This window comes from Carettochelys insculpta, chromosome 2 (assembly GCF_033958435.1).
Source record: "Carettochelys insculpta isolate YL-2023 chromosome 2, ASM3395843v1, whole genome shotgun sequence".
Lineage (NCBI taxonomy): Eukaryota > Metazoa > Chordata > Testudines > Carettochelyidae > Carettochelys > Carettochelys insculpta.
Genome location: NC_134138.1, coordinates 251,900,336 through 251,922,836, shown reverse-complemented (window position 1 = coordinate 251,922,836; position 22,501 = coordinate 251,900,336). Strand labels below are relative to the sequence as shown.

General features: G+C 42.9%; 1 protein-coding gene across 1 annotated transcript in view; it reads left to right on the top strand.

The window, feature by feature from the left end:
* NRP1 (neuropilin 1) overlaps window positions 1–22,501 on the top strand; it is a 143,780-nt gene that overhangs the window by 100,530 nt on the left and 20,749 nt on the right. The window contains 3 exon segments of the mRNA XM_074984974.1: window positions 286–617; window positions 10,369–10,513; window positions 19,508–19,612. Of these exon segments, the coding sequence (XP_074841075.1) occupies window positions 286–617; window positions 10,369–10,513; window positions 19,508–19,612 (582 nt within the window).

The window sequence follows — 22,501 nt, the reverse complement described above, 5'->3', positions numbered from 1 at the left end:
CTAGAAAACTTACCAGAACAGAATTGACAATGAATTTTCTGATACTTCCTGATTCCCATCAGGTCACAAACACTTGTGGAATTTTAATAGTTCCATTACCTTCCAAAATCAGGGCGAACAAAATTAAGGAAACAAAAAATAAAGACTCGAGCAAAATGAAATTGGATTTGGGGGAAATTTCACATATTCTTTGAACTGGATGTGGCATGTCTTTCTTTACTACTGTGGTTTCTGTATAAGATTTTGCAGAGATTAACTGTTAAACATGACATGTTTCTTCTATAGATTATCCTTGCTCTGGGATGTTGGGTATGGTGTCTGGACTCATTACTGACTCTCAGATAACAGCATCTACTCAAGTTGATCGAAATTGGATTCCAGAAAATGCTCGTCTTATAACAAGTCGTTCAGGCTGGGCACTGCCACCAACTACCCACTCGTATATGAAGGAGTGGCTTCAGATAGACCTCGGTGAAGAGAAAATAGTGCGGGGCATAATTGTTCAGGGAGGCAAGCACCGAGAAAACAAAGTGTTCATGAAAAAGTTCAAGATTGGCTACAGCAACAATGGGTCTGATTGGAAAATGATCATGGATGCCAGTAAAAAGAAGATAAAGGTGAGGGAGAAATCACCATGTTACATTTCATCACTTTGATCCTAGAAAAAGTGTTGTGTTGAGAAGACACTCATTGTAGGCTGAGTAGGAGGACTTCTTCAGGACCAAATCTAAAGAGGTTTACTAAAACAAGACTGTGGTCAGGCCAGTCCCAAGTTTCTCCTCACTGCTTTGGAGCTTTTGCTTATTCATCATCCTTCATGAATGAGTGTGATCCCTGTTTCTATTCATTTATGTGCACCTTGCACCCTGTGTGCACCTTGCATCCTGTGTGTCTCAGGCGTGCTTCAGAATCGTTTGCTGTTCTCTGGTGACTAATACTCTGGAGGGTTCTATTCTTTGACTTCTTTCCGGGTTTGTGTGAATGTAGGCATCTCCCTAAATTGGTCTCGGCTTCATTTTCCCTCACTGTAAAACAGGGACAATCCTATGTACTTCAAAGGGCTGGTATGAGGATTTCTGAATTGTGTCTAAAGTGCATTGAGATGGAGGTACTCTATAAGATCTCAATCAATGCCCATTGAAATCAATGCAGGGACTCACAAATGATTCTGATTAGCCATGGACCCTGCCTTCAATGCACACTGCTACTATATATTATTACTAATGCAGGATCTGGGAGCCTGTTTAGGAGCAAAAGCAACTGTCACTCATGGCTAATCAGAAATAACAAAACTTCACAGAGTTTTGACATAGACATAGGACCCAAAGGGTTGCTGTGTGACTAAGTTGGTAGGAAGAAGAAATGAGATCAGAAACCAACAGCAGGCCCCAAATAGTGCATTGCCTAGATCTGCTTCTGGATTCACTCTCCGGAATGTTTTAAAATATCTAGCCAAAATCCCATCCTTTTAGTCTTATTTGCTATTTCAGTATTTTTGCACAGAAAGTACATTTAGACATTTTTGCCTAAAAGGACACTGCCAGCTCCATAGTCTGCCTCTGTCTCCCACTTTATTCCTTAAGAGATATCATCATTACCTTGCAGAGCATAACGCTTTGCTATTGGCATGGTCATGGCAAGGAACCACAAACTGTTTCGACAATAGTGGGATAAAGAGAGTAAGAACAAGGACAATAGCAACATCAATCTCCACTAGCTGCTCTTTATCCCAGTTCTATTAGTTTGGAATTCTGCTTGCATGATCATTGGACATTTTTCCCTTAAGCTGTTCCCATCAGGTTGGCTGTGTAACCCCATGGTGTGGCACCTTCAAGGTGCAGTATATAAGACACTACCAACCCTTACTCCCCAGTAAGTTCTGTGACAGTCATTGGAGCTTCTGAACCTCTTGCACTGCAAGCACATTGGGATCCATTGTTAGTTTAGTTCTTTAGAGTAGTTTAGTTCTAGTTAGAGTAGTTAGCCTGGGAGGGGAGGCAGTTCCCCTTCACTTCACAGTTCCAGGGCGGGCTGTGGTCTCAGGGGTTTAAGGCATGGAAAGACTGTGGGAAGCCTATGCTTAAGGGCAATCCACATTCTTCCCACTCTAGTGCCTCAGTGAAGCCCATCAAACAGATAAGTGCCCTATTTGCAGGAGCTTTAGGTCCTGCAATAAAAAAAGAGAGAGACTGCTGCCTGAAGCTCCTACTCATGTAGGCAGCTCAACAGCCTCATTCCATGCTGGAACCAATGGCAGATCCAGAGATGAGCAGCACACCAGCCTCAGTGTGGGGCCCTCAAAAGCTGTGCAAGGACGCCTTGAAGTACTGCTGGCTCCACTCCTCACCAAGTTCAAGCTTGCATCACAGTTCCTTCTCCCTGGTGCTGCACAAGAAGAGGACGAATAGAGGCTGGTTTCTGGTTAGGCGTCCTCACAAGGACACCAGTAGGGTGCAGCACGAGACTTGGCACCTGAAAGCCATGGCTGCATCTCCCTATGGCTGGGATATTTACTGAATTCCTTAAGCCTGCTTATGCTTAACAATCTTTGTGCTTCTCTCCTCTGGACACCCAAAAGAGAGACTCCACAGCAAGTAACTGGTTTAATTCAAAAATTCTCCTCTCTCTTTCCATTGACTCACCTAGATGCTTGCCAGCAGAGAACCCACTCTTTCTGGGTTTAATCCTTTACAGGCATTCATTCATGACAGTAGGTAACCATTTTTTCTCTCCTTTGACCCCAGCAATCTGTTACACCAGGGCTCAGCAGCCTTTCTGAGATGGAGTGCTGAAATTTGACCTTTTGACCTCCTACATACGGTCCTAGTGCCAGTGATACTTTTTAGAGTCGCTAATAGTCATACTTACAGCAGTTTCACTAATACATTAAGATGCAGAGGTGGAAGTTGGTAACATTATCAGGTCTTTTGTTAATCCACAAGCAGCATGGCTTTGAGTAAGCTCTTGGCTGCATTGAGGAGAAGGGGCAGGGCTGAGCTCCTGCCTCACATGCCAATGAAAATCAGCTCACGTGCTACTCTTGGTACCTGTGCCAGGGGGTTGCTGAACCCTGCATTAGACAAATCTATGTATCCTAAAAAGCAAGAATGTCTTTTCCAGTCCTGTGGTTAAATGGACCCAAGACTTGTTTTCCTTAGGCTATGTCTACACTACGAGACAAATTCAAATTTATTAAAATCGATTTTGTAATGCTGTGTTTTATAAATTTGAATCTGAGTATCCTTACCTCCCCAGAAATTCCCCACAAGGTGGACTTATTACTGCCACACTCAATCACCAAACATGGATTGTTGCAGAAGTGCATTGTGGGAACCTATCCCACAGTTCCCTCATCCCCATAGCTTTCTCAGTATTTTTGGTGTTGCAAGATGGGAAACAATGCCCCACAAGTGGTTGTGAGTATGTGATGTCATTTTCCCACATTGCATTGCCCTCATTCCCCTCCCATGGGAAGCAAATGGCCATTTTTCCAGAAGAAAAGAAGGAAAAGTAGGGCATCAACAAAGATTGCCAGATTAACTGAAATCTCTTGCTTCTATAACTGAATTGCTTGTTATAACTATAGCTTTAACTGAAATATCAAAGATTTTACAAAAACACCAGGCATCTCTGTCTTCTCAACTGGCCCTCCAGCCACTTTTCCTTGTGTTAAAGGGACCAAAGCGTGACAAAAGAGGAGGACAGGATAAGAAATAAGAGACATATCAAAGTAACAGAGCGGTATCCATATTAGTCTATATCCTAACCAAAAAAAAAAAAATTAAGCAGTCATGTAGCACTTTAAAGACTAGCAACATAATTTATTAGCTGATAAGCTATTGTGGGGCAGACCCACTTCTGAATGTATGAAAAAGTGGGTCTACCCCACAAAAGCTTATCACCTAATAAATTATTTTGTTAGTCTTTAAAGTGCTACATGACTGCTTTTTTATTTTGTTGAAATATCAAAAGATTTCACAAAAAGCAGTTCTCAGTTGGCCCTCCAGCCACTTTTCCCTGTGTTAAGGGGCCAAAGCGTGAAGAAAGAGGAGGATAGAAAAGGTTGGGAAAAAAGATTTTTGGCTTCCCACTTCACTACACAGAATTGTCCAACGTGGGGGATGGGGCTTGCCAAATTTCTAGAAGCAGTGTTGCTCAGGTGGGGGGACCAGCCTCGATTGACTGTGTTGGGGCCAGCCCCCCTCATTGCCACAGGGGGATGTGGGGGATGTGGCTGCAGAGCCACTTGACATGGTATCCTCCCTCCACTCTCCTCCCGCACAGATGGCAGTATGTCCCTGAAAATCTTTCCCACCTATGGAACCCTCACCACGCGCAAGCCAGGACATGATGCTGCCTGGCAGCATGGTCCACACTGAACAGCTGGCATGTCCTATTATTGGGTCAGACTAGCCACAGAAAAAGGTTTCTCAGCTTCTCATACAAGCACCACACCCACAACAGCCTAGCTGCCATGTAGTACGGTAGGGCAAAGCCTGGTGCCAGCACTGAAAAACTAATCCAAGTGCTCAGCTTGCAGAGATAGAGGCAGAACCATGAACTCCATGTTGGGGCTATTTTTAATGAGTTTATTGCCATTTTTAATGGGCTGTTTTTAATGGGTAGATGGGTAGCGATAATAGCAAAGAAAGAAAGAAGTTTCTCAGCCTCTCATACAAATATGACACTATAGCCACAGGCTCCCTGGTACCGAATTCAAATTTGCAGGCTTCCTGTTACTTAATTCCTGTGCACCTGGAGAGCAGCGGAGATGGAAGTGGACAGAGAGGAGGACTGTGGGGCATTGTGGGATACATGCAGAGATGGAAGTGGACAGAGAGGAGGACTGTGGGGCATTGTGGGATACATACGGGACACTCTGGAGTCTGATTAATAGACATGGGCTACGTCTACACTAACCCAAATCTTTGAAATGGCCAGGCAAATGGCCATTTCAAAGATTACTAATGGGGCACTGAAATGTATATTCAGTGCCTCATTAGCATGCCGCCAGCCGTGGCTCTTCGAAATTGCTGCTTTTTGCTGCCGTGCAGCTCGTCCAGACAGGGGTCCTTTTCGAAATGACCCTGTCAACTTTGAAATACCCTTATTATGAATAAGGGGATTTCCAAATTGGCAGGGTTCTTTTGAAAAGGACCCCTGTCTGGACGAGCCACGTGGCAGCAAGAAGCAGCTATTTCGAAGAGCCGCAGCTGGTGGCATGCTAATGACGCTCTGACATGCTAATGAGGTGCTGAATATGCATTTCAGCACCTCATTACTAATCTTCAAAATGTCCATGTGCATGGCCATTTCGAAGATTTGGGCTAGTGTAGACACGGCCCTGGTGTTTACACACTAGCCTTAATTCAAACTTAACTTAACACTACATCCAGCCACTTTTGATGATGTTATACTATTGACCTTAGCACTCTCTAAAATCAAGCTAATGGTATTTACAGTGAAGAAAGTGACAGTGTAAAATCAAGCTATCTTAAATTCAAGTTTATCATGTAGTGTAGACATAGACTTAGATTATTTTGTAAAAATAGGGCTTCCTTAGGAAAAACTACTTCACCAAGCGGGTGGTGAAGCATTGGAATGCGTTGCCTAGAGAGGTGGTGGATTCTCCATTCCTTGAGGTTTTTAAGTCCTGGCTGGACAAGGTCCTGGCTGGGATGACTTAGTGGGGGTTGATCCTGCTTGAAGCAGGGGGCTGGATTAGATGATCTCCTGAGGTCCCTTCCAGCCCTGTGATTCTGTGATTCTGTTCTTTCCTGTTGTAACTTTGCAGAAAAGTCCTTCTTAGTCCTGAGTTGTTCTTAGTGGCTGATATTTGTTCTTCATTTATCTTGGGGATGAACACAAAATGGGGTCATCCTTTGAAACTGACTACTCCTTCTTGTTGCCATAAGTTATGCTTTCACCATAAAGTGTGAAGGAGGGTGTAAATCAATACTGAGATCTAACTAAAAAGATCTCCACTAAAATGGATGTTGTTTTGACATGTACTTACACACTCTGGCTCAATGAGAAAAAAATCACCAAATGTTTTCAAATGGTACACCATATGCTCCATGGCCTTCTGTTTTCTAATCCAAGTACTTACCATCATTGTCAAAAGCTAACAATGTTAACAAAAAAGCATGCTACTAACTCATTTAAGTCCGTCCATAGCTTTTATTGCTATCAGAAATTAACGTCCAAGATTAATGGCTTTTTAAAACTTTGTGATTTATAAACCTCCTCAAAACTTAAAAACAATTTTTTTCTGAGCAGAAGTTTTACTAAAAAGAAATTTGATAAATCCTAAAATTTGGGAGACTAACAGATTTAAAATATTGTTACAGGAATGTATTGGTTTTAAATATAAACAGAGCATGAAAGTAGGTTGGAAATATCCCTGTTTTATGGAATGAAAAACATCATTTTTACTTGGGTAATATCTTGACTGTGAAAAATAAACAATTGCTTGTTATACAAGTAAATTAAAACTCTGCATGTATATCGTGAAAGCTAAATGGCTCAGCAAGCTACGGCATAAAACACCAGATCCGATATCATCAAGTATCTTCATCACACATCTAGAGAGAGTGATGGACAAAATCATGGAGGAGGTAGAAGGAATACCTGTGCATAGGGTAAGAATTAACAACTTGAGGATCACAGATGATATAGTTATCATTGAGGAAGATAAAGAGAAGCTAGTAAAAATGGAACAGGCACTAAATGAGAAAGAGAAGCGGTACAGACTGATTATGAACATTGATAAAACAAAAAATGGTATTTGGAGGTAAGGAAATAGGAAAAGAGATCAATGTAGATGGGCTTGAATAGAGAACGTAGAGACGTTCACATATCTGGGAAGTTACATGATGTATCATCTAGACTGTAAGAAGGAAATAGCAACTAGAATAGCAAAAGCAAGAGTGAGTTTGAAGGCGATGGATAAGATCTGGAAAAGCAAAGCAATTAGCTTAGGAATGAAGCTGAGCATCTTGCAAATATGTGTATTCAGCAGCCTGTTGTACAGATGTGAGGCATGGTTGATAACAGAAGATTCAAAGAGAAGAATTTTGGTGTTTGAGAGGATTTGTTATTGAAATATCCTGAGAATAAGATGGATGCGGAAGGTCACCAATGAGGAATTATACAAGGAAGATACAGCCAAAAGAGAACCTATGCAGAAGGTTATACAATGCAAGTTACAGCTATTCGGTCATATTTGCAGAATGAACAACAAATGAAAAATCAAGACCCTTGATAGTTCGAATAGGAGAAGCAGACCCCACAGAAAATGGGTAGCTGATATAGTAGGTTGGTGTGAAGCTAGTCTACAGAAACGAAGTCACTCCGCATTGGACAGGGAAAGATGGAAGGAAGTAGTGAGAGAGGCATCGGACAACAAAGATTGCTGAGCCCATGGTTGATGATGATGATGATGATGATAAAGAATGTCTACAACCTCTTTCACTCTCCCCACATCTATGCCTTCATCTCCTTCCACTTAGACTGTTATTTTCTTCTCCATAGTCTCCTCAATTTCCATCTCTTCCAGACTCCCACATGTCTCCATCCACCTCATATGTATGAAAAGCATATGCTACTTAAACGTGCAGGCAACTTCATTGGCCCCACTTACCTTACAATTCAATTTATTTTTGCCTTGCTTCTATGTAATTTCCTGTGGGCTTGCTCATGCCTACCCCAGGAAGCTTGTCTCTTTTTCCGTTCATCCCCCTGGCTCCCACTCATCTACAGCTGATCTCCTCTCTCTCCCTCCATGCTATGAGAATTTTCTCCTTTGTATCTGCTGTCCTCTGGAACAGTCTTCCTTAAGCCAATTGTCAATCCACTTTTGATTTAAAATGTCATTTGGAATCATATCTTTTCTCTCTTTCCAATATTTCTTAATTTCTCTTTTACTGAGCTATTGTTTATCTTTGTAACCAAATAGAGCATTTTATAGAACAGACTGTATGAAGATACAACTTACAACCACATTTTACTGTATGCCTCTTCATCCTGTCCTGCAAAGACGATTGGTATGTGTGCAAAATGAACAGTCAAAATTGAATCACAGGCAGTTCTACACTAAAAAGACAATGATTCAATATAATTATGATTCAGTATAATTGTAGCTGCCTATTAAATTCTAATGCCTAGGTGTCAGTGATGAGTACTGATGTCTTTTATAATACAGTTTTCATTATTATATGTTGCTATTAAAACTACTATTAAAAGAGAAGTCAGGATTCCTTAGATAACATATGTCTGTCTACTTTTACGCATAAAATGGCATGCCATATTCTTTCTCATACAGCAGGTAGCTACTCTGGCCTTTTGAGCTGTATTAATAGGCAATATAAAAAGCCTTAGTAATTGTAAATTAATTAGATACAAATTGCAGTGCTTATAAGTACCCATTCCTGGTACAAATCTTTTGAGTTCTCTCAGAACACCAGCCAATCTAGTGCTTTTTGAAACAAATCTCAGAAACCCAGTCTCCTGTAGGGAATGAGGATAGTGAAGTCATTACTATAAGCAGCTCTTAATATCAGTAATCCCTGCTACTGGTATATTTACTGTTATTGGTGCTATCGTTTTTTGTAAATGATTCTCAAGACTCAGTTGTCCACTTTGCTTAGATTGATTTCAAAAGAAGTGGGAGCATGTGTTCCGGAATAATAATTTTATTGCCAGTCTTTGCATATCCATGGATACACTACCCACGTAACTACCTACTTCACTCTGCAGTAAGGCTTGGTCTGCTCCAAAGCCTAGCCTCTGCGGCATTCCAAACAGCTGAGATTAATTGTGGATTAGACCATGCACAGTTGAATAGGAAGTAGCAGAGCACTAGCTGGTAATGTCAGTTGGGTATACTTGTACAGTTTCCAACAAAATGTTTGGGAGACATTGGTTTGTTATATAGAATCTTAAACCAAAAACAAATGGCATTTTTATAATTACATTGAGAAAAAATCAATAATCAGTGGCCTGTCTCTACACTGAAATACAAAATCAGCTTTTCCAGAGGCCTCTGCTTTGTTTGCTTTTGGATCACTAGTAGGAAAGTTATATAGGTTGAGTTGCAGTCTCATCCAAATGAGACAGGTATCTGGCAGCTGCTTTTCTTAGTGATGCAAAACAAAGCTTTATCCTGCATGACTAAGACTTGGAAGTTCCTTAAATATCCCTGTAATCTCAAATTTGGATTCCAGTTCAGAGGAGATTGTGATTAGTTTTGTGATTCAGCCAGTTCTGATAAAATAAAACCTCCGCTGCTTTGCACACAATTTGTTGCTCTGTTCCCTTGTCTCCCCTGTACTTCAGTGAAGTAGTTCTATGAGTAATGCTGGAACTCCGAAGATCTGGGTTCCATTTCTGACTGTGCCACAGGTCTTCTATGTGACTCTGAGCATTTGATACTCAGTTCCTTATTTGTAAAATGGAAATCATCCTATCTCCTTGTTTCTACCCTTTATCCTACAAATTTGGCATGTAAGTTCTTCATGTCAGGAACTAACATTCACCGGGTATGTGCTATGGGTGTTTAACACCTGGCACATTAATGCCTGATCTCCACTGATGCCTTTAGGGATTGGTGAAGTACAAATAATAAAAGTAATAACTTGATCTGTATGCAAAATTTTCATTTCACTGACATCAGGAGTCCCAAATGGTTAAGATCTACAGAATAGCTAAGGGCCCACAATGCCCCTGAGAGATGAGATTTTCGTCACAAATTCATGTCCATCAACCTGCTTTGCCCACTTAGTTTCTATTGGGTACTCTTTGCAGCTCTGTCTGTAGCTACTTTTCTTTGTTCTTATTCACAACCAATTTCCCTGGAAGAACTCTTGCAGCTACTGTTCCAGGAGTTTAATTTACACCTTTTTGAAATAACTATAACTTATGAAACTCTTGACTGTCACTGGGGGAAATCAGATTGAAGTTTTCTCTTGAATAGTTGGGTTATTACGACAACTTAAAAGGTGACAGGATCTTTTCCTCAGTCATTTTCCTCCCATGAAGTGCTGCAAATGTCACCCAGTAAAACCCCAGATCAGAGTGTCATTTAAAAACATGTCTCATTAGGCACTCAGCTCCTGTTATGACCCTGCTAGATTGGTTGCTACTGAGTTTATGAAAAATGAAATGTGTCACTTTTTCAGAGAAGCTTTAACTACATATTCCTTCCTCATTTAAGAAAGGAATGTCAGGCACTTATTAAATTGGTAGGATTTGGCCTACTTCTCATCCAATTCAAATACTAGAGACCTAAAGAAAAATGAGTTGTTGAAAGCAATCTTTTTTCTTCTTTTTTTTTTTTTTTTAACAAGCAGCATTTGTCATGCCTTGCAGACTTTTGAAGGCAACACCAACTATGATACGCCTGAGCTACGGACTTTTGAACCCATAACAACCAGATTAATCCGGGTCTACCCTGAGAGAGCCACACATGGAGGACTGGGGCTGCGAATGGAATTACTGGGCTGTGAATTGGAAGGTAATTGCTCTGACAGAGATGAATGCATTGTATTAATTATTTTCACACAGATGCACTCTGGCTTGGACGACTGCTGAGAACAGCTGCTCCCATAGGACTAGCATGTGGGACTTTTGCTTCAGTGACTGCCATCAGTGCTGTTTTTTGGCTCAGTCAACACCCTCACTGAGGACATTTGAATATGTCTGGAGCACTAAGTTATATGTTGGTCTTTCCACAATGCCTTTTGCAAATCCTAGTGATAGTTTCACTGCATGAGTTCTTCTGCTCCTTTAAGCAGTCTTGGGATTATTTGTGTATTACAATGAGCAGCACTTTGCAGAGAGACCAAAGGTGCTTTCCTACCCATGAAGCGGTTTGCAGTCAAAATTAGCTCTATAGCATGACATTGGAGGAGTCGGCTTCTAAGAATTGGAGGGCAGATTTACACAAAATAAGATGCTGGGGCTACTTATTTCTGCAAAGTAGGCATCATGTTGCCCACTTTGTTGGGTGTGATAGTTTGTCTGAGTGGTTGTCACTGGTGTTGTGGGGAGGGGAGGTTGTTGTTTTGCTAACCTAGGCTCCACTTCTGCATCAAGCATCTAGAATATAGATGGCCAGGCCAAGCAAAGTTGAAGGATAAATCCTGCAACAGTGTCCTGCAATATCAAATTGTCTTTATTGCTGTTATATCAAAAAACTAATATGCCTGTGGCCATTCTGTCTGATGGATGACGATCATGTAGTGTGGCTGTTACATATAGTACAGCTGCTGACCTTCTGCATTGTTTGCATTTATATTTGTGAAGCGCCACTATCCAAGCATATTGAGGTTCTCATACAAGTTCTATTACAGTGGTATCTGAGCATCTGCCAAAAAAAATGAAAGCAACTAGTATGTGATATTTGATTCTTTCTCTATTCCACTCACTAGGGGAAAGTTTGTGGGGAGTTGTTACAGCTAATGAACTATATGCTGCTATTTGTGAAAGCTGGGTTGAAGAAGGATGCTTCATGCTTGACCTGCAAAGTGATGAGATTAGAGGGAATTCTGTTTCTGGAACCATCAGTCCTGATGATGGGGTGTGGGGCAAAGAGGTCAGCTTTGTCCTGGGGACTGGTAATTCAAAAGAGCCCAGGGCTCCCAGTACCCACTCCTGCTACTGCAACATCAGTGTTGCCTGGATCCCTTGGCTCGCTAAAGCACCTGTGTATCCCCATGTGGCATGTTCTGGGTAGTGCTGAAGGGCTGGCAGAGGGAGGCTAGCCCCAGCAACACCCTTCTGCCTGAGGCCCCTCCCTTTTGGGGGCATGCCATCAGTTCCCACATCTTTCTTATGGCCCAGCAAGACTGTCAGAGTACATCTGCACTTACTGGGAGATTGACCCTGACCAAGTTTATTTTCCATGGTTCAATTTTGTGCACCTAGTGGGGACCTGCAAAATTGAAATATCAGGGGTCAACAGTAGACCCCTATACTCCTCATTCTTGTGAGGGATGAGGAATGTTAACAGGAGAGTTTTCCTCAGTGAGGGTAGCCAGATAAGTTGATCACACATATTTCGATTCCAGCTACACAATTCATAGAATCATAGAACACTAGGACTGGAAGGGACCTCGAGAGGCTATCGAGTCCAGCCCCCTGCCCCAATGGCAGGACCAAGTACTGTCTAAAGCATCCCTGATATACATCTATCTACCCTGTTCTTAAATGTCTCCAGTGATGGAGATTCCACAACCTCCCTTGGCAATTTATTCCACTGTTTGACCACCGTGACAGTTAGGAACTTTTTCCTAATGTCCAACCTAAACCTCCCTTACTACAGTTTAAGTCCATTGCCTCTTGTTCTATCCTCAGAGGCCAAGAAGAACAAGTTTTCTCCCTCCTCCTTATGACACCCTTTTAGATACCTGAAAACCACTATCATGTGTCCCCTCAGTCTTCTCTTTTCCAAACTAAATAAGCCCAATTCTTTCAGCCTTTCTTCATAGGTCACATTCTGTAGACCTTTAATCATTCTTGTTGCTCTTCTCTGGACCCTCTCTAATTTCTCCACATCTTTCTTCAACTGTGGTACTCAGAACTGGACACAGTACTCCCTCTGGGGCCTAATCAGCGCAGAGTAGAGCAGAAGAATGACTTCTCATGTCTTGTTCACGACACGCCTGTTAATGCATCCCAGAATCATGGGGTTTTTTTCGCAACAGCATCACACTGTTGACTCATATTTAGCTTGTGGTCCACTATAACCCCTAGATCCCTTTCTGCTGTAGTCATTCCTATACAGTCTCTCTCCATTCTGTGACTACGTCTACACTAGCCAAAAACTTCGAAATGACCGTTCAAATGGCCATTTCGAAGTTTACTCATGAAGCGCTGAAATATATATTCAGCGTCACATTAGCATACGGGTGGCCACGGCACTTCGAAATTGACGCGGCTCGCTGCCGTGCGGCTCCTCCAGACGGGGCTCCTTTTCGAAAGGACCCCGCCTACTTCGAAGTCCCCTTATTCCCATGAGCATGGGAATTCTGCTCATGGGAATAAGGGGACTTCGAAGTAGGCGGGGTCCTTTCGAAAAGGAGCCCCGTCTGGATGAGCCACGTGGCGGCAAGCTGTGTCAATTTCGAAGTGCCGTGGCCACCCGCATGCTAATGCGACGCTGAATATGTATTTCAGCGCTTCATGAGTAAACTTCGAAATGGCCATTTGAATGGCCATTTCGAAGTTTTTGGCTAGTGTACACACAGCCTGTATGTGTGAAACTGATGGTTCCTTCCCAAGTGGAGCACTTTGCATTTGTCCTTATTAAACTTCATCCTGCTTACCCCAGACCATTTCTCCAATTTATCCAGATCATTTTGAATTATGACCCTATCCTCCAAAGCAGTTGCAACCCCTCCCAGCTTGGTATCGTCTGCAAACTTAATAAGCGTACTTTCTATGCCAATATCTAAATCATTGATGAAGATATTGAACAGAACCAGTCCTAACACAGACCCCTGCAGAACCCCACTTGTTATACTTTTCCAGCAGGATTGAGAACCATTAAGAACTACTCTCTGGGTATGGTTATCCAGCCAGTTATGCACCCACCTCATAGTAGCCTCATCTAAATTGTATTTGCCTAGCTTTTTTTTAAAAGAATAGCATGTGAGACCGTATCAAATGCTTTACTAAAGTCTAGGTATACCACATCTACCACTTCTCCCCTATCCACAAGGCTCATTATCCTATCAAAGAAAGCTATCAGAGTACTTTGAGATGTTTTGTTCTTTACAAATCCATGCTGGCTGTTCCCTATCACCTTACCACCTTCCAAGTGCTTGCAGATGATTTCTTTAATTACCTGCTTCATTATCTTTCCTGGCACTGAAGTTAAGCTGACTGGCCTGTAGTTTCCTGGGTTATTTTTATTCGCCTTTTTATAGATGGGCACTATATTTGCCCTTTTCCAGTCTTCTGGAATCTCTCCTGTCTCCCATGATTTTCCAACGATGATAGATAAAGGCTCAGATACCTCCTCTGTCAGCTCCTTGAGTATTCTAGGATGCATTTCATCAGGCCCTGGTGACTTGCAGACATCTAATTTTCCTAAGTGATTTTTAACTTGTTCTTTTTCTATTTCAACTTCTAATCTTACCCCTTTCCCACTAGCATTCACTATCTGGGGCATTCCTTCACCAGACTTCTCAGTAAAGACCAAAACAAAGAAGTCATTAAGCAAGTTGCTGTAGCTGGAATTGTGTATCTAGAATCAACTTTAAGGTCTAGTGTAGACCTGGCCTCATACACCCAGGAAACTATTGTCAATTCCTGTGTGTGTTCTCAGTTCCTGCAGGTGATTGCCCTCGCTCTTGATCAAAGAGAGAAGGAGCTGCCCAAAAGGCCCTTGCTGTCTATAGATTCAAGTGTTCTCCCATTGAATTCAGTGGCAGTTTTGCTAATGATGTCTGTAGGAATAGGATCAAACCCGAAGAGAGACACATGGGATTCTACCCAGTACTCCACTCAGAAGGAAGTACAGTATCTTCTACACATTCATTCAAGGGCAGAGCACAATCAGAGCCTTTGTGCTCACCTGAACATCGGGGGAGTGAGGACAGTGCAAACAGAATTACTAGCTACTCTGAAAGTGAGGAAGAGGCGGGCCCATGGGCCCACTGCCCTGTTGCAGCCTGACCAGCAGAATTGCCTACCTCAGGGATCGGCATCCTATGGCTCCAGAGCTGCCACCGCTGAAATGATGGAACTAAATCTAATTGGTTTAACAGCCAGCAGGGCAGCAGGAGGGATTGGGCCATTAAACCAATTACATTTAATTCCATTATTTCAGTGGCAGAAGGGCAGAAAGCCACCTGCTCTGCAGATGGGGAAGTACTAAGACCCCAGGAAAGGTGAGTGGAGGGGTGGCTGAGTTTGCTCTTGCTGGAGCCACGTAGTGCCACGTAGAAGGAGACAGTGGTAGCAGAGGAGCAGGAGCAGTGCACAGCTGGAGGAGCTCGTCAGCTGATGCGGGCTAAACCTGAGGATGATGGGGTGGGGAGTGTTTGGGGCAGAGAGGGGTTAAGCCTGGGGATAGGAGGCAGTTTTGGGGATGAGAGAGGTTAAGCCTGGAGGTGGGAGGGCAGGCTTGTGGGATGGGGGGGTAATGCTTGAGGATGGGGTGCAGATTTGGGGGCTGAGGCTACTAAAGCCTGGAGATGAGGGAGTGGGTTTGTGGGCCAAGGGGGATAGAGCCTGGGAATGGAAGTGGGTGGAGGGTTGATGTGAACATGCTCCTTCCTGCTTAAGAGCCTATCCCTAGGTGAAGCATTTTTCGTGTCCTCATTTGCTCTCCAGTCCAGGGATGAAACTTAAAATTTCTAACTGGTACAAATCATTGTGTGTGCTTTGTTCTTAAAATAGGGGTTACAAAACGTATGGTAACAGCAACAAAGGGTCCTGTGGCACCTTATAGACAAACAGAAAAGTTTTGAGCATGAGCTTTCGTGAGCACAGACTCACTTCATCAAATGCTGGTCTTGGAAATCTGCAGGGCCAGGTATAAATAAGCCAGAGCAAGGCTGGGGATAACAAGGTTAGCTCAGTCAGCAAGGGTGAGGTTTACTACCAGCAGTTGATCTGGAGGTGTGAACACCAAGGGAGGGGAAGCTGCTTTTGTATTTAGCCAGCCATTCGCAATCTTTGTTTAAGCCTGAGCTGAGGGCGTCGAATTTGCAGATGAATTGTAGCTCAGAAATTTCTCTTTGGAGTCTGGTCCTGAAATTTCTTTGCTGTAAGATAGCTACTTTTAAGTCTGCTACTGTGTGGCCCGGGAGATTGAAGTGTTCTCCTACAAGTTTTTGTAAATTGCCATTTCTGATATCTGATTTGTGTGAGTTTATTCTTTTACGTAGAGACTGTCCAGCTTGTCCGATGTATATAGCAGAGGGGCACTGCTGGCACATGATGGCATAAATTATATTGGTAGATGTGCTGCTGAATGAACCCACAGTGGTGTGGCTGATCTGGTTAGGTCCTGTAATGGTGTTGCTGGTGTAGATATGTGGGCAGAGGTGGCAACGAGGTTTGTTGCATGGATGGGTCCCTGAGTTAGAGTGACTGTGGTGCAGTGTTTTGTTGCTGGTTAGGATTTGCTTCAGGTTGGCAGGTTGTCTGTGGGCAAGGACTGGTCTGCTTCCCAAGGCCTGTGAAAGTGGGGGATCATTGTCCAGGATGGGTTGTAAATCCCTGCTGATGCGCTGTAGAGGTTTTAGCTGAGGACTGTAGGTAATGGCTAGTGGTGTTCTGTTGGTTTCTCTCTTGGGCTTGTCCTGTAGTAAGAGGCTTCGTGGCCCATGTCTGGCTCTGTTGATCTGTTTTTTCACTTCCTCAGGTGGGTATTGCAGTTTCAAGAATGCTTGGTAGAGATCCTGTAGGTGTTTGTCTCTGTCGGAGGGGTTGGAGCAAATGCGGTTATATCTTAGTGCTTGGCTGTAGACAATGGGTCGTGTGGTGTGTCTGGGATGGAAGCTGGAGGCATGAAGGTAGGCGTAGCGGTCAGTGGGTTTACGGTACAGGGTGGTATTGATGTGGCCATCGTGTATTAGCACCATGGTGTCCAGGAAGTGGATCTCCTGTGTGGACTGTTCCAGGCTGAGGTTGATGTTGGGGTGAAAGTTGTTGAAGTCCCGGTGGAATTCCTCCAGAGTCTCCTTCCCATGAGTCCAGATGCTGAAGATATCATCAATGTAGTGTAAGTAGAGATGGGGTGTTAGTGGACGAGAGCTGAGGAAGCGCTGTTCCAGGTCAGCCATGAAAATATTGGCATATTGAGGGGCCATGTAGGTACCCAGAGCTGTGCCACTGATTTGAAGGTATATATTGTCACCAAATCTGAAATAGTTGTGTGTAAGGATAAAGTTACAGAGCTCAGCCATCAGATGTGCTGTAGCATCATCAGGGATACTGTTCCGGACAGCATTTATTCCATCTTTGTGTGGGATGTTGGTATAGAGAGCCTCTACATCCATGGTGGCTAGGATAGTGTTTTCTGGTAGGTCATCAAAACGCATGGTGTGATGTTATTTATCAAGGACTGTCTCATTTTCACATGCATTGTGGCTCTTAAAGTATTGATTTTGTAACTGAATTTGAAAAAAATGGCTTTTGTCACTATTTTGGTTTCAGACCCCTGACCTAGCCAAAGAAGTGATCAAAATTGTGGTAGGAAAGGTAACACAGAAGAAGTCACAAAAATAGGAGCCAGGACAAGGATCCATTGGAAATTATTAGTAGGAGTGTTTGCATGCAACAGGGCATTCAGAGAGGTTAGGATAAAATAAGAGTTCAAATGCAAGCAAAGGTGGGAATATGACAGGTCATCAAGGTCAAGAAGCTTGAAATTGGTGCAAAAGAAGACTAGAGGAAGTCAGGAAAGGGATACAGAGAGACATACCTGACTTACGGAATTGATGTTCTATGTACTTCAATTATGTAGAGACCTGTTCTTGTATGACTAGATTTACATTGTGCCTTTAAGTCATAGGCCTGCATATGGGCCCTGTTTCATCCAGAATGGAGCTTCTAAAGGAATCTCAATCAAACCTGGAGTTTCTGGCATCTAAGGAGAGCATATGTTACACCTGGCATGGCTGACCAGTTCTGTGGGTTAATAGAGAGGAGGAAGAAGTCCAAGACAGAGACACATTAGTGAATGGGCTTTAGATAGAGTGACCAGTTATTACTGAAAATAGCAATAGTCCAGAGCCGATAAAAGCTTGGATCAAATTCCCTGTGCTGATTACACTGAGCCAGCTAATTGTACCTGGTGTAGCTACACATTCCTGATACAAAATCTAAATCTTAAGTTTAAACAGTGTGCCTGATGTCGAGGCTTTGTGATTTCCCAGTTGTTATCCCTGTTTGTTTGGTGTGCATTGAGTCTTAGCTACGTTTTCTGGCACCTTTCACAAATTGCAGTTCTCCATCACAATAACAAAAGGTCATATCTTTATTGGATAGGCAGCAGCTACCCGAATAGAATCATCTGCCATAAGCAAGTCAGGTGGCCAGCAGGGATTACTGACATCATTAATGTTTTGTCTTTATGCATAGCTTTAAAAATAACTCTCAGACCTGCAAATTGAGTAATAACATCAATAATGCTGCTTTCCTGTCACTGTTACCTTGCCTGTACACAGACAGTTCCTCTCCACATGTGCTTTGAAGGGAGCGATTATAAGTCACCCTCTATTTTTAATATTTTGATTATACAAACACCAGGATGCTGCTTAAAACAGTAATCAGAAGAGTGGAGTAAGATTGATTTAAAAATTCAAAGATGAATATTTGCTAAGTAAGACCCTATTACATAGAGTTTAGGAAAGGAGGAGTAAATCTAGATCAGCATAAGCCTAAGGCTCAAATTGTGTCTCAGCTGATGCTGGAACTCAACAAGAACAAGGGATCCTGGAGATAAACCTGGTGATCAAGCCACAACAGGATCCTGCTGGGAACTCATGATGGGACACAATTAGTTGCTGCTCAGAAACCCTATGTCTAGATGGCGCCCTAAGCTCGAAATAAGCTACACAATCTGCACTATGCTGTGTAGCTTATTTCAGGTAGATTTCAAAACGGGCTATTGCAGAGTGTGGCACCACATGCCAAAATAAAGCCCAATTTGAAGGCATCTCTGTAATCCTCATGCGATGAGGTTTATAGAGATGCTGGAATAGTGTGCCTGTTATCTCAAAAACTGTTTTGAGACAATGGGCATTTTGCACAGAAGCAGGCAGCTATTTCAGGATACTTTGTATCCCGAAATAGCTCCTGCCATGTAGACATAGCCAAAAAGAGCCGGATGTCCCCCAGGCTAATACATCCTGCTGACAGTGTGTATGTGCTGGCTAGAAGAGCCCCTGTCCTGAATGTGAGGTAAATACCATGCTCTGGGGGTAAAAGAGCTCCTCCCTCTTCCTCTTTCTTCCCTTTCACATGGGCTTCTGCTCAGGCCCACACCCCACCACCCCAAACACCTTGGTATGGCCCAGAGCTGGGCCACTAGTGAAGTGCATGATATGTGGCAAATCAGTGTGCACAGTCATGCCCTGACTTTTCAGAACGTTCCCTCTCCCAGATGGACCCACCAACACCGTGCTCCACAGCAAAAGGATGGCCATTGTACCAAGTACAGCACTTCCTCTGTTCCCCTCCCAGATGCCTCTTCTATCCTGCCAAGATTTCACCTTTCGTTAGTAAGAACATTTCACTCATCAGATTGTAAATTATAGAAGCATGTTACTATGATTAAATACCCCATTCCCTTCCTGCACTTAGACCAAACATTCTTAATGGGAGGTTAAGGGGGACATCCGTGCTCATAGCAAGGAAATGTAAGGGAATTCTTTTCCCCTACCATATAGCATGTGGCACAATGTACTTTGTTCATCAAAACCACATGGCTGAGACTATGATAAGTCTTGAGAACACATTTTAACTGCATAACCATGGGATTTTGTTTCAGCTCCTACATCGGTCCCTACCACTACTGAGGGCAATCCTGTGGATGAGTGTGATGATGACCAGGCAAACTGTCACAGCGGAACAGGTGATGACTACCAACTGACAGGTGCAGAAACCATCCTCATTCCATTGCAGCCTCATTTTAGTTCACATTGATCACTGATTACCAGCTAAATGTCTGTCTTGATTGAATCACTCATGATAAATGGACATTGGCATGCAGTTTGTATTGTCTGCACTGTCACAACATAGGCATCTGCATTTTATATGCGACAATGCTTTTGATTGTTTTCTCCACTGTGTAATTTTTGAGGCAAACAATAGTAACTAGTAGGCAGATAGGGCATTTTTGGACCAAGAAATGCATCTAATCAAATGCCCTATTTAACTTTTCCTCAAGAAAAAACCCTGAATAGACCTTGAGGAGAGGGTTTATTCTGATACCAAAGGCAGCGCAAAATGAGGGGAGAGATTCAAGAGACCAATTTTCACACCTTTTATATACTCTTGGCATCTGGGCACAATTCCCCACTCAGCCACTGCCCTTTAAATAAATATATGGAGATAGAACTGTAAGGGACCTTGAGAGGTCATTGAGTCCAGTCCCCTGCACTCACAGCGGGACCTATCACTGTCCTGATGGATTTTTTTTTTAATCTATTTGCCCCAGATCCCTAAAAGGCCCCCTCAATGATTGAACTCACAACCTTGGTTTAGCAGGCTAATGCTCAAACCCAGGAGGTCATTGGGTAATCAAACACCCACATTCCCACATGGACAGATCCATAATATATCTCTTCTCCCCTACTCCTCCATTGCGGCCATATAGCGTGTGGCATGCCCCCAACCGCTCGAAGATAGAAAGACAAACATTGCCTCATACAACCACAGACGGGGGGTTATGTTTCTTTTTTTGTTCTTGTGCACAGAGCCCTGTTCTCTCTCCATGAGTTGGCTCTAACATATTTTTCTGAGGCTTGTGTGTCCTAGAGGATGAGGTGACTGGTTTATTGGAAAAGGCCCTCAGGTAACAGAAATATACATCTGCACCAAGAGAGCTTATGTTTGGACAAACTGGTACAAGTTATTGCACTATAACTCCCTTCCATGGTTAGCCTATTAAATGTGTATTGCATCCTATATCCAGGATATAAAATATTACTTAAATTTGGCATTTTGTGACTGAGAGCACTTTGGATAACCTTGGGGAAGGGGACCACTGGCAGCAGGCAAAAGCAGATGCAAAAATCCTGTACTTTCAGCATCCAGCTCCTTCTGAGCTTGCATAGTACTTCCTGTGAACACAAGCTGCAAACAGAGGGTTTTATTTATAGTTTTCAAAAATGCAGCTCTTTGGAGCAGAAGTGACACTGCACAGTCACAGTTCCTGCTTTTCAAATCACAGCATACCAGCTGATTCTTATTCTTTTGAAAACAGACAAAGCAGTGAATCTGAAATAAGGAAATACTGCCTGACTGCTAAAGAGTTCAGAAAGCTTTCAGCATCAATAAACCTTTGGACTTCTTGCATGTGCATATCTCCAGAGCTGATTCAAAGAAATCTGGGGCTGTGCTTCCATATGCCTCTGAGGGCATAAGGCCATGATCCCAGCCATCCACCCTGGCCAACAGGGAGCAGTCTATACCATCCAACACATTAATGCCATTTTCAGTCTTCCCTAACCACCCAACAGCTGGGTGAGGGAACAGAGCCATGTCTCCTGAATCCCAGTCCAATGCCCTATTTCCACTGCACTGCCCTTTTATATAAAGCTGTTCAGTAATGCCTTCAGGATTTAATATTCATTGTTTGTAGCACAATAGCACTTAGAAATCCCAACCTACATCAGGGCCCCTTTGTGTGAGGCACTGTTCAGGCACACTGTGCTATTTATACTACTTCCATAAAACACTAACACTCATTGATGCTCATTAATTAAGTGCTTTTTCAAAATGCATAAAGGAAACACTTTATGCTTTGTAAATTACATGTCCCACTCTGGATACTGGACAGGTGAAGAGGTGATTTTTCAGCTACTTCCCTTCTTTTGCTAGTTTTCAGTTAGTATTTGAAGTGCTTACATTCCCAAATGTATCATCCTGTCAGACCCACCTGATTGATAATATTTATGCCAATGTGAGTATCAAAATAACCTCATCTGACAATATGATTCTCATTACACTCCAGAGCAGATTCTTCCTCAGTACTCTTTAGCTTCAAATATAGTGAAATTATTTGTGTCTTCCTGCATTGTCAGGAGACTCTCCATTGTATCACTCTCTCAGACATTAAACTCATCATAGGTGTCCTTTCTATAACATGTGAAACACTTGCTCCTGGTGAAGGAGAGGAGATTTGGATGATAATCAGCAGCTTACTGCTCCATAAACAAGCATTCCTCTTCCTTTTCATTTCATTTATCCAGTGCTTTTTTTTGTTTGTTTGTTTAAAAAAAAAAAAAACAAAGAGGAGCCTGTACTTAGCTGTCTCCCCATCCCACACCAGGGTTCCTGCAGTTGGGGATTCCAAGATGCCAGTACTCAGTACTGGCAAGTACCAGCACAAAAAAAATCAAAGCCTTTATCAGTATGATGATGTCAGCAGCAAATTATTTAGTCCAAGGCTCCACTCATTCCCTGCCCGTCTGTTCCAAGAAGAAAACGAGCAGGATACTTTCTCCAAGCTGTCCTGTGTGCCTGAACACAAGATGCAAGCTGTCCATATAGAGCTGGAAGAAAGGCTCTTCAGCTACATCCTTCTTTCCACAGACACAAAGTGTGTGTCAGATTCTAGACCAAAGCCATCTGAGCTGAGGTTTGAGGTGAACCCTTCTCACAACTGAGCAGTAAGACAGTGATGGGGAAGGCTGTTGCAGTGACTGGGGATGGACTAGGTTCCATAACGTAGATCCATTCAGTCCTGATTTGGGAGTCAGCATGGTATGAGTGAGTGAGCCCAGAAGTAGGTTTTAGGAAGTCCTGAATTCTAATCCCC